Genomic DNA, 13,542 nt, shown 5'->3' with positions numbered 1-13,542 from the left:
GGTATAATTTTGGATCAATTTTGGTCGAGTTTCGAAAAAAAAAATCAGTAATTCGAAAAAGTATCCCAATGTTGAGTTTGGTTCTAATTTTTTTTTGTTACTTCCATATAGTATGTATACCCATTTCCTACCTTTATTTCATTAAAAACAGTTAAGTATTACTTTAAGTTCTTTAATAAATAAATAAATAACCCGTTTTAAATTTCGAGTTTGAAAAATCATTTTTTCAACACTTAGCCAAATTTTCACAGATTGCCAGGTTTTACATATTATGATTTTATCTTTATTTTCGAGTCTTTCGACTCAACTAAAATCATCGAATGGAATTGGTTGATGCTATATGGATTTCGAATTACTTTAAAAGTGAAATTACTTTGATAGATATGTAGGAAATTAGATTATAGATTTATCGATTTAATTGATGGATAGATAGAGAGAACGTATGTTCTTGACTGATTGATGGGACAGTGCCTCCAGTTCTACGTAGTGGTATGCCACGTAAAACATGATTGATAGATAGAGGGATGAGATGGTTGATGGATGGAAATGATAGATAACTGTCATTGGAGGGCACTACCAGACTTTGTTTGTATTTTCGATAAAAAGAAATGATCTATTATATACAAAATAAACTATTTTGTTTACCAGTAAAGGTTTGTAGAAAACCCATAAAGAGTGGCGCATTACTGTGTATCTGGAAGCGGCGAGTCAATCTAGGATAACATTAGATGTCATATGCTCTTCGGTAGTATGGGATATCTTTGAGCATATTACAACTTATGAAATCTAGGAATTTCTCTTACTTATTTTCTGATGAACGTTGTGTGTAAAGGCGGTCTTTGTATAGTGTAGAGCTAGGCGGAGTTCACATGCATTGCCTCTTGATAGGTTTCGACGCGAGGGGTCTCCTAGGCTAGTTAGTGATCAATGTTAGTCTGTAGTCGTCAAACGGTCGACCTCACCGTTAGTTGAACTCAATATTAGGTTCTTGGTCAATGGTCAGTCTGAGCTGGATAAATGGTCATCCAACTGTGGTATGCTAGACCGGTCACAAAATCAGATTATAACGATGGGATTCCACATCGGAAGTTAAGTTTGGAATATCGTATTGTCATAACCGAGGCGGTTATATCGACGTATTCCTTTTCTCTCTTATCGATTACACCGTCGTGTTCTTATTATGTATCTTTTCCTTATTTTGTAATGATTGATATATGTTTTCATTTAAAATATGCATATGCTACTTTAAATGATTGAAAATGATAGATTAAAAGTTATTATAACTGTTTACTGAGTATGCTTAAACATTTATCGTATGTTACATTATGAAAACTTGCATCACTTAATTGTTCTGATGATTATTCGTGCATGTATGACTCGTTGTTAGAACGGTGTTCATCCTACTGAATAACATTCCCTTCTTACTCACCCTATCCTTCACATTTCAAATTATTTAGCTCTTGAGGAGCCGTTATTTAAGAAGTCTTTTGAGGAGGTCCCCGAAGAGGAGCAAATTGATGTCTTGCCGCCACCGTGTCTTTGAGGATTAGTAGAGGATCCTAGCGGTTTTTACTTGTAGATAAGAAACATGTTAGTTTAGAAATTTTTAACCTGATGTATTATGAGATTAATGATCTTAACTTATATCAATGTTTGTCGATTTCTTTCGCTTACTCTAGACTCTCGTATAGATATTAGTTAAATGTTTATTTCGCTGCGTATATTTTCTTTCCATAGGTATTATTGTTTGTGAATGTTCTATCAGGTTGTGTGATTGATTACCTCACACCTCGAGATTCTGACTGATGAATCGTAGGGATTCGTGTTGGGATTTCGAGGCGTGACAGCGTGGTATCAGAACTCAATATTAGTTCCAAATGGGACGAGAGCTCTTCTGTGTCTAGAGGTCTGTTAGAGTTTAGATTTGGAGATAGGATAAGGAATAATAGGAAATTTCTTAAAGGTATTAAGGACGAGAAAATAATTATTTGGGGAATTAATGGACTGAGTGGTATTAAATGAAATATGTTTGAATGCATATATACTTGGTGTTTAATTAGTACTCTGCCTGAAATTTGATGAAATGTCTTTTGGATTCGGAGAAATAATAAATATTTTTTAATTGAAAATTTGATTAGATTGCAGGCAAAGGTAGGTCAGGCAAGAGGCCCCAACCCATAGATGCAGGGGCATCTAAGGCTAGACAGCTGACAGATATGGAATTGATGATGCAAGCCATAATAACAATGTCTCAGAACCAAGAAAGAATGCAAGAAAAACAGATGAAGATGATAGAAGATTAGGCGGTCTTGATAAGGCAGTTGACCGGGATGATAGGGGGTCAGAACCAGTCGGGTGCACATATACCCGTGGCTGCTCCGGAGCACACTCTTAATTCTACACCTGATCAGGGTATACCCCACCCCCACCAGCACAGATATACATGTGCAGTTGGTGTGTCCACCATATTAGGGTCATGCAAGTGCTCTTTTGAGAGAGTACAGGAATATGAGGCCACCCAGCTTTGATGGAGCTGTAGACCCCACCATAGCGGAGGAATGGTTGGAAGAATCCGACAAATACTTGTGCACTATGGAGTGTTCAGATACCCAGAAGGTCTTGTGCACCTCTTTTATGCTTCAGAGTGGTCCAACACATTGGTGGACTTCGGTGAAAGACAACCAACCGGAGATTCAGAACAATTGGACGATCTTTCAAAAAATGTTCCTAGAGAAGTATGTTCCCGCTAGCTCCAGGGATAGAAAGAGGATGGAATTTGATCGGTTGGCATAGGGTAACATGAATGTGGACCAGTACAAGTCCCGCTTTACTCAATTGGCTCGTTATGCTCCCGAGTTGATTTCCACCAATCAGATGAAAGTTGAGAAGTTTGTTAAAGGGTTGAAAGTCACCTTCAAGAGTAGGATGGCAGCCTTCGAAGTTACTAGTTACTCCGAAGTGGTCACGAGAGCCCAAATGTTAGAGTGGGCCGATGAAGTCATTCATGAGCAAAGTGCTAGGATGAGGACGGTACCCCCACCAGCCAAGAAACAGATGATTTACAGGCCCACTAGTTCAGGGCAGTAGTGAACCAGCTAACCACAGTGTCAGAGCAGTTTTCAACCCCCAGTATCTACAGGCCAGTTTCCACAGAGGATAGCAGCACCAGTGCAGGACAGGGGTCAGGCTATTCGTTCGCAGAGTCAGACGACTAGAAGCCAGGGACAGACTTCGAGGCCTCAGCTTTAAACTGCTAGACCTCCACTACTATCACAAAGACACCTACGGGTCAGGCTAGTAGAGAGCCGATTAGATATTATGAGTGTGGAGAGCTGGGACATCTGAGGAGACAGTGCCCCAAGATCCCCCAGCAGACCCGTGATTCGATGACCCAAGTTAGGGTCTATGCTATGACGCAGGCCGATGCTACAGCTTCCGAGGATGTCGTGGAAGGTATAATTATGTTATACAACTGTTTAGCACATGTACTGATAGATTCGGGTTCCACGCATTCATATGTATCATCTAGCATGGTAGATAAGTTTGAACTCTCTACAATAGATACCAATATGACACTTTCATTGATAACTCCCTTGGGAAACAAAACAATACCACATCGGGTGTGTAACTCGTGCATTCTCAAGATAAGAGATAGTTCGTTTGAACTGAACTTGATAGTCTTAGAACTTCGAGATTTCGACATCATCCTAGGCATGGACTAGCTAGCTGCATACCATGCAGTTATAGATTGTTATGCGAAGACAGTTAAGTTTGGCATGCCGGGACAGCCAGAGTTTAAGTTCAAGTTTAAGGGAATTCGGAATCGTGTAATCCGAGTGATAGAACCATCTAAGAATGGGACTGATTGGGATAGATTGTATAACATGAATGTTACCGTTAGTAAGGTGAATGAAGAGTCACTAAAGGTGGAAGCAATCCGAAAAGTATGCGACTATCCCGATGTCTTTCCTGCAGAGTTACCTGGGTTACCCCCAATCAGGAAGATTGACTTCTCAATCGAACGGATTCCAGGAACTAGACCCATATCAATTCTACCTTATCGAATGGCCCCAGCAGAAATGAATGAGCTAAAAAGTCAATTGGAAGAGTTGACAGGTTTGGGTTTCATTCGTCCGAACAGCTCGCCTTGGGGTGTTCCAGTTTTGTTCATAAAGAAGAAGGATGGGTCAATGAGATTATGCATTAACTATCGAAAACTAAACCAAGTGATGATAAAGAACAAGTATCCACTCCCCAGGATTGATGATCTGTTTGATCAACTAAGAGGTGCCAAGTACTTCTCAAAAATTGATCTAAGATCGGGATACCACCAGTTGAGGATCAAAGAGGAGGATGTTTTGAAGACAGCATTCCGAACTCGATTAGGGCACTTTGAGTACCTAGTAATGCCGTTCGGTTTGACTAATGCACCTGCGGTGTTTATGGATCTCATGCAGCGAGTATTTTAGGATTTCTTGAATGTCTTCATTATCGTCTTCATTGGCGATATCTTGATCTATTCGAAGACGAAATTTGAGCATGAGGATCATTTGAATGTCACACTTCACAGGTTGCGCCAGGAGAAGTTATATGCTAAATTTTCTAAGTACGAATTCTGGTTAGATAAAGTGAAGTTCTTAGGTAATGTGGTTTCAAAGAATGGGATATCAGTGGACCCGTCGAAGATTGAAGCGGTTATGAACTGGCAGAGACCTACTACAATTACTGAGATCAGGAGTTTTCTTGGACTTGCGGGATACTACCGTAGGTTTGTAAAAGGCTTCTCGAAGATAGCTTCGTCATTAACGAAGTTAACTTAGAAAGGGGTCAAGTTTGAATGGACCGATAGTTACGAAACATCATTCCAGGAGTTGAAGACTCGACTAACCACGGCACCCATTTTGATAGTCCCTAAGCCAGGAGAGAAATATATCATTTATGCTGATGCTTCTCATACGGGATTTGGGTGTGTATTAATGCAGGTTGGTCAGGTAATTGCTTACGCATCGAGAAAGTTGAAGATCCATGAGAAGAACTATCTGACCCATGATTTAGAGTTAGCGGCTATAGTGCACACACTCAAGGTTTAGAGACATTGTTTGTATGGGGAGACCTTCGAAGTGTATTCAGATCACAAAAGCCTCAAGTATTTATTCTCGCAGAAGGATTTGAATATGAGGCAGAGGAGATGGATGGAATACCTGAAAGACTACGATTTTACATTGTATTACCATCCAAGTAAGGCCAATGTAGTAGCAGACGCTTTAAGTCGTAAGAAAGATGGGGTGTTTGCTCACATAAAGATTGAAGAATGGAAAATGCTAGAAACTGCAATCGATTATGCATTCAACATTCCCTCGAAAATAGATGAGCAGAAATCCTATGTAGCTCACATGAGAGTACAATCCCAAATTGTTGAAAGGGTTATTGAAGTGCAGAAGATTGATACAGAATTGGAAGGGTACCAGGAGAAAGCAGAGGAATTTGGTGAGCAGAGTTGGAGAATTCATGATGATGGTAGTATACGATTCAAGAGTAGACTTTGGGTTCCTCACGACGCCTTATTGAGGAAGGACATAATGGATGAAGCCCATAAGTCACATTTTTCTATTCATCCAGGGAGTACCAAGATGTATCAGGACATAAAAAGAAATTTTTGGTGGCCAGGAATGAAAAAGCACATTGCCCAGTATGTGAGTCGTTGTATGATATGTCAGCAAGCAAAGGTTGAGCATATGAGACCTGTAGGGTTATTGCAACCACTTCTTATTCCGGAATGAAAATGGGATCATGTAACTATGGATTTTGTTAGTGGGTTGTCGAAGGCCAGTGATGGGATAGATGCTGTATGGGTGGTTGTAGATAGACTTACTAAGTCTACTCATTTTCTACTTATCAAGATGACTTACACTGTAGATAAGCTTAGCAGGATTTATGTCTCAGAGATTGTGAAGTTACATGGAGTCTCAGTTTCTATTGTATCTGATAGGGATCCACATTTTACATCTCAATTCTGGCAGAGTTTTCAAGTTGCATTTGGTACGAAGCTGAAGATGAGTACAGCATTCCACCCACAGACTGATGGGCAGTCAGAACGTGTTATTCAGATATTAGAAGACATGTTGAGGGCTTGTGTACTAGATTTTGGAGGTAACTTGAAGAATCACTTGGCAATAGCTGAATTTGCCTATAACAATAGTTACCAATCTAGTATAAGCATGGCACCATTTGAAATGTTATATGGCAAATCGTGCAGATCACTGAATTGTTGGGCAGAAGTCGGAGATAGTATTCTATTGGGACCCGACATCATCTCGGAGACTACTGAGAAGATTAAGACAGTTCGAGAAAGATTGCGGGTAGCACAGAGCAAGCAGAAAAGTTATGCAGATCATCGTCGACGACCGTTAGAGTTTGTAATCGATGATTTTGTGTTCTTGTAGGTTTCTACAAGAAGAGGAATCAGTAGGTTTGGGATTAAGGGAAAATTAAAGTCGAGGTATGTAGGACCGTTTGAGATCATAGACAGAGTTGGCATGGTTGCATACAAGTTGGCTTTACCTGCTCAATTAGAAAGGGTTCATAACGTATTTCATATATCGATATTGAGAAAGTATGAACCGGACCTATCACACGTCATTCATTGGTAGTCCATGAATCTAGAGGAAGACATATCGTATGAAACGAGGCCAGTACAGATTCTTGACCATAAAGAGAAAATGTTGAGGTCACGAGCTATTCCTTTGGTTAAGGTGCTTTGGAGGCATCACAATGTCGAGGAAGCAACTTGGGAGAAAGAAACGGAGATGCGTGCTCAATTTCCAGAATTATTCTTCAATTGAAGTATGTTTAATTTTGAAGACGAAATTCTTATTAAGGGGAGGAGGATGTAATGACTTGAAAATCCTAAAAATGTATCTCGAGAAAAGAATTTTAGATCTGTGCATAGATTTAAAAATATGGATTCTTAATTTTTAATATTTGAGAAAAATTAACTTCACCAATAGATTTAGAAGGATAAAAAAAACATATTTTAGCCTATAAGCACGCCTAAATCTGATGTCAATTAAAAAAGTTATCAAATCCTCGAGTTTCGCATTAGATATTTTTCCAACATGTAAACGACACTTCAGAGACGTAATTTGAGAAAACCGATCATACTATTACATTCGTGTCGAAAAATCACCTGAAATAAGGTATAAGTTTGTCCAATTCGATATTCGGGAAAAATAATTTTCAAAATGACAAGTATGTCCCAACTTAAGTTATATAAATATCTGAATTCTATTAGAAAAATCAGATTTTTCTTATTCTCCTCTTTAAACAAATCTCAACCCTTTTCCCTCGATATTTGAAACTCAGATCTACGCCAAACAAGAATGATCTGAGCTTAGTGTCAAGAAGGAAAGTTGTTCCTCTCGCCGAGGGTTACGCATGGACGTAAAGAAATCCGATTTTCACAGGAAGAAAATTTTAGAGATTGGCCAAAGGTGATTTTAAACTCCGTTTAACCGTTGAAAATAGCTTGAGATAGGTTGCCTTCCCTTCTACCTTCTAGTTATGCGATAATTTCATAAAAAATCCATGTAATTGTTTATAAATCGATTGTTTCATTAAGTGTTATTATAACTGTTTACTGAGTATGCTTAAACATTTATCGTATGTTACATTATGAAAACTTACATCATTTAATTATTCTGATGATTACTCATGCATGTATGACTCGTTGTTAGAACGGTGTTCATCCTGCTGAATAACATTCCCTCTTACTCACCATATCCTTCACATTTCAGATTATTCAGCTCTTGATGAGCCGTTATTTGAGGAGTCTTTTGAGGAGGTCCCCGAAGAGGAGCAGATTAATGTCTTGCCGCTACCATGTCTTTGAGGATTAGTAAAGGATCCTAGCGATTTTTACTTGTAGATAAGAAACATGTTAGTTTAGAAATTTTTAACCTGATGTATTATGAGATTGAGGATCGTGACTTATATCAGTGTTTGTCGATTTCTTTCGCTTACTCTAGACTCTCGTATAGATATTAGTTAAATGTTTATTCCACTGCGTATATTTTCTTTCCATAGGTATTATTATTTGTGAATGTTCTATCAGGTTGTGTGATTGATTACCTCACACCTCGAGATTCTGACTGATGAATCTTAGGGATTCGTGTTGGGATTTCAGGGTATGACATTATTTTATTTTTATTAAAAAAAACAAATCCAATTTGTCGGCCTAAAGCCCGCAAAGTTGATTTCCAAAAATTTGACGGCTCGCAGCAAGTGAATTATGTTGTCGAATTAAAAAAACTTCACGTAGTGGTACATCATAATTGGAGGCCTATGCAAGCCAAAGTCTTTAAATAATATTGATCATTGGGCGAGGAAAACATATCAATTTCAAGAGTCCTGATAATATGACTTGCCGAATGGCATACTCAATCGACTCTTTGACATGACAAGTTCGGAAGCCATAGATCTATACGCCTCACGATACATTGATCCCTTGGGATACACTTTTTTACAGGGAAATGCAATCATATATCCCGAGGCGTACAAATCTATGATTCCCGAACTTGTCTGCATCAGGGAGTCGATTTAGTATGCCACCTGACAAGTCATATTATCAGGATTCCAATTTCAATAAGCCTCTCCCATAGATTATCAGTCTTGACCCTCAAGACAGGTGGCTCCTCACCCCTCAAAGACTCAAGTTGAGCTATCTAGGTCATTAGTTCATTCTCAAAACACAAACAAAGAATCTTAATCCTCTTGTGAGACATCCTCATCTCTTTTGGTTGATCACGATGGTCAAAAAAGTAGGAAGAAGAGGACCTTACTTGAACTGAAGGCATAACATTAGCCATTTCAGCAATCTTTTGTTGTATCCAAAGACAGTAGGTTCAAAATGAAAAGTCGGGAAATACGAGATGGTTTAGAACCATGACGATATTCAAAGCTTGCTCTAGTCGATCACACAATTGTTATGAGCAAGGAAAATGAGAAAAATACCTCACCAGCCCACTAAAATCTCTGAATATTCAGGAAGGCAGAGTCGACACTGATTATATCTACTTCATGAAAGCTGAAAAAGATAGAGCTAGCATAAGAAGAGGCAGCCAAATCATACATCCCTAATCCCATATCATAGGTCTCTAAAAGATTCATTGTGAAAATTGGGGGTCGGGTAGAAGGTCCAGTACCATCCGAGGCCTAAGAGAGACCAACAAAAATAATCAAATAATGAGCAAGTATACATGCAAGCTAATGAAAGGAAATAACTGAAATTAAATATACCCGAGTGGAAGGAGGCGGATGAGCCAATTCGTTGGCCCCATCGTAGCATCAACGATAATCTTGAAAAAAAATAACATTTTGCAAAAACCAAATTCAAATTACTTAAGATTCGTTAGAAAACTTATGTTTTTAAAAAATTTCGCTAAACTATCACAAATCCAAGACCTCAAACGAGCTATGTGCCATGAGGTCGAAGAATTCAAAAGGCTAGCCTTGTCAGACCACGTGTTTGGGTAGCAACTTTGTGTCATCTGTCAAACAAATATAGTATTTTCAAAATTTGTTCAAGCAAAATCTTATGGCCCATACAAATAAGGGTTTCGTCTATTCTTTGTAGTTATTTGCATGCAAGTCCTACAAGAGAGACAATTGTAAACACCTGAATTTGATCGAGCCCTCCATGCAAAATGCAAAAGTCCAAAAAATTAAAATGGGCCTCAAGGCCAAAATCCTCCAAAAATTAATTTATTTTTCCAATAAATAGTCTAGGACCCCCTCTTGCTTGGCCCATGGGCTAGAAACCCACCCTTTCCTAAACCATCATCACACTCCCTTCAACCCAACCTTAACCAAATACAACTCAACCTGGCCTTAATCCAAATACATACTCAACCGACAACCCAAGCCCACTAGACTTAAAACTCAACCTTATATACACATAACCCACCACCAAGCCCATTAGACTCAAAGTCCAATCACTATCCCAAGCCCAAGTCTCAATTCAAATCCAACAATCACAGCTAATCATCAAAGATCATCATAAGGGGACACATGTTCCTCCCAAAAAATTTATAATCATTCCCTTATACCCCTATTTTACTAACCAAAATCCACTTATTTCAACTTATCTAACACGCAATCTACAATCAATCCCTTACACCCACATTCTTTTAATCAAAATCCATTGAGTACAACTCACTTAACCCCGATAGGTTGAAAGATCCAACTCATTTGAATCATAAACAATCCATTTATGTTGCGTTTGGAAAAGTCGTGCGAAGACTAAATTAATGCCGAACATGTTTCTTTTTGGGAACTTCAGTGTTTGGTATCATTAACAACTCTTTTTAGTTGCTGACTCGTTCGAAAAAATCAATTGAATCTCTCGACTACTAACACTTCAACAAACCTTCCTAAAATTACACGGTTCAACAAGCCCCCACAAAAATAGAGTAGCAAAGTTGACGTTATCTCTATGTCTCTCTCTCTGATCTTACAAAGGAAACAAATAACTGGACATCCACTCTAGATATTCCCCTGCTACTTCGCTCACCTTTCTTTATTTTTTTTTATTTTATAAGGTTCCATTTTGTTTTTTCTAAAGCTGAAAATTTGAAATTTATGGCTTTTTTTAGGTTTGATTATAACAGGTATGTTAAAGATTCAATAATAGTGTTGAATATCGTTTCTTACAGGGATTTCAACTTTATCTTTCAAGTTTTTGATTTGTTACATTTGATGCTGATTTCGTTAACGTTTCTTGTTCTGTTTGATTTTCATGTTATTGTTAATGGATCATTTTTGTTTTGCTTGTTGTTCATGGTGAATTGTTAGATCCTCCTAATTCCAAATTCGTTTTCTTGAATTTGTTGAATCGGTCTGTAAAATTTTAATTTCTGCTATTTCATTTTGTGTATTTTGTTGGAGTAAATCTGTAATTCTTATATTTGGCATGAATTATGCGCTTTGATTTGGTAGATCTATGTTCTTTTTTGCAGCAATTTCTTTTTTGAGTATAGATACTTAGTTGTTTATGGTTGATTCTAGTATTGAATGAATTACAGATATGTGAGTCCTGAATCATTCAGATGGTATTCTATGGAAACCTTTCGATCATGAAATTGACCTATCTTACCCATCGAAATGATAAAAATTGAGAGATTTTATTGCCACACCAACTTTCACTAAGAACACCCCCAAGATATGTGCTGATTCTTAAGTGATTTCATATGAATTGGGATGCTCTTAGCAAAAATTGGTATGGAAATAGAATCTCTAGATCTGAAGTGCCTTAATATGGATGGATACCAAATGTCAAATTTAGCAATTTTGTTGTTAGAATATATGGCTGTAAATGCCATTTACTGTTTGACTAGGTCACATTAATGGTGGACTATTGCATATTGGAAAGGTTAAAAAACCTGATATATTGGTCTGCACCATTCTATACATAGAGAAGATATCAATGTGAATGATCATCGATGAATACAAAAAATCTCTATTTTGTTTACCTCATTGAATTATTCAGCTAGCAATTTGTGATTGTAATAATTATTATAACACTAATTTTGCTTCATTTATTTGGTGGCCTCTTTAAAATACCAAGGTTGCGTATTTTGTTGGTTTTATATTATCATAAATAAGCACAACCAAGGGAATCTAGAAATAGCTCCAATAGGGAATAAAATAAAATTTGTTGTGATGGTTTGATAATTTTTTTTTCCTTCAAGAAGCACACTCTTGATAGATTTTTGCACCTATAGATAATATATGGCTAGCTTTTACTGCTCGGGCTTCTTTATGATGCTTGGTCATGATAGACTTATTTTATGGGCCATGTAAAAGGAGAAGACTACTTGATTACCTATTACTTAGTACATCTTCCTCTTTGTAGTTCTTTGATTATTTTATCTTACTTAAAATGTGCATTTGTTTTATTTCTATAATTTTCAAGCTAAGGTACTCCATACTACTCACATTAATTGAATGTCAATTGGTCAATTTGGCTAGTCTAGGAAGAAAAAAATTAAGACTACAATGGCTTGTTGGATGGCCTACCCAATGACCTATCGGATGGCCTGCCTAATAACAAGCTGTGAAATTTTTTTCTATATTTGAGTTACAGTAGTTTTTTAATTAGAGTGTTTGGTAACATATCTAAAAGTAAGTTCAACAAGAACTTAGTTAAGTTGATGCATAAACAAATTTGCGTGTAGATTAATTTATTGCTTTCTTTTTCTTAATTTTTTTTTTAAATTTAAATTTTATTTTTTGTAGTTTTTATCAAAATAATGTCTAGTAAACATATTATTTATTGTTAACATATTAGTATTTATATCACATAAATAATATCTTTTTTTTAATATTATTTTTAATTTCATCCAGCAATTTCTAGATAGCAGGTTACCAAATAGTTCAACATCTTAACAGCATAATTAGACATCATGTTACCTAACGATATACTCAATTTAGCAAGTTGCTTCAACAATAGCAATAACAACTTTTTCTCAGTTTCAACAACTTAATTCAGCATCAGCAACTTTACATACATATTTTTCAAACAAAACATTACACCCCCTTCCACTATCCTTAAATTACACATACCTTATTCATAAATCTCACACCATTCTACTTATTTTCACTATCTCATCCTACTTTACCCATAAAAGTTACCTCTAAAATCTTATAAAATCCCCTTCCATCAAACTTCACTCTCAACTTACTATCAATCTACTCTCAACTCTTAATCTCCTCTCTTACAATCTCTATTCTACAACCATATCAAGACTAAGACCAAGAAATCCACTTTGAAGACCAAGAAGAATACCCAAAGGAAATTAAGTCAAGAAAGGTAAAGTAAGAGCTAAAAAAAGAAACAAATAATCCCCCTTCTCTCCTCTCCACACTTTTCCTCTTCTATTTCTCCCCTTTTTACTTTTTATTTTTAGTTTTTATTGGAACAGTCCTAAGATGTAATGGATACCCCCCTATCTACGGTAGATTAGACTTCAGCTCAATCGAAAGGGTAAGGGTTGAAAAACCTTTTTCAAAATAATGTTTCCTTAAAAATCCTATACTAGTACATGTACTACAAAAATAATTTGAGACTAAGGCCTCGGGTCATTTTCTTAAAACAAGATAAGAAAAAATTATGTAAATTCATTAATGACAAAGGTGAGCCCCTAAAACTATTTTGTTTTGAGAATAAGGGCTCATTATGATTCTCGAGCAAGTGAAATTATGCTAATGGCAATTTTTGGAGGTTGGAAGGATTTTGGAACCCATCATGGCCTCATAAGTGATTGTATGTTCCTCTCAATTCTTTAGGACTTTTCCCTCCTCTACATGGTAGATAGGTCAAGAGAGTAGCTCTTTTGATGGTTCAGATATGACCATCACTTATGGCTGATTGTTGTTAAATCTAGGTATAGACACCTAAAGAATAGGTGGAGTTACAATAGATCCCCAATCAATCTTGAAAGGGAATGGTGATTCATTTTCTTCACATACTACGACTTCCGCCTTGGT

The 13,542-nt window shown here is 37.0% G+C and overlaps 1 protein-coding gene across 1 annotated transcript; it reads left to right on the top strand.

Moving 5' to 3' along the window:
- Positions 1–2,799: 2,799 nt before the first annotated feature.
- On the top strand, positions 2,800–5,090 carry LOC147405964 (uncharacterized). The gene is made up of 5 exons (XM_086432461.1): positions 2,800–3,030; positions 3,279–3,453; positions 3,742–4,243; positions 4,571–4,772; positions 4,983–5,090. Exons 1-5 carry the CDS (start codon positions 2,800–2,802, stop codon positions 5,088–5,090), a joined length of 1,218 nt encoding a protein of 405 aa, XP_086288587.1.
- The last annotated feature ends 8,452 nt before the right edge of the window (positions 5,091–13,542 follow it).

This window comes from Akebia trifoliata, chromosome 3 (genome assembly GCF_017979445.1).
Source record: "Akebia trifoliata isolate Shusen 1 chromosome 3, ASM1797944v1, whole genome shotgun sequence".
NCBI classification, from domain to species: domain Eukaryota; kingdom Viridiplantae; phylum Streptophyta; class Magnoliopsida; order Ranunculales; family Lardizabalaceae; genus Akebia; species Akebia trifoliata.
This window is presented reverse-complemented; position numbering and strand designations above follow the sequence as displayed.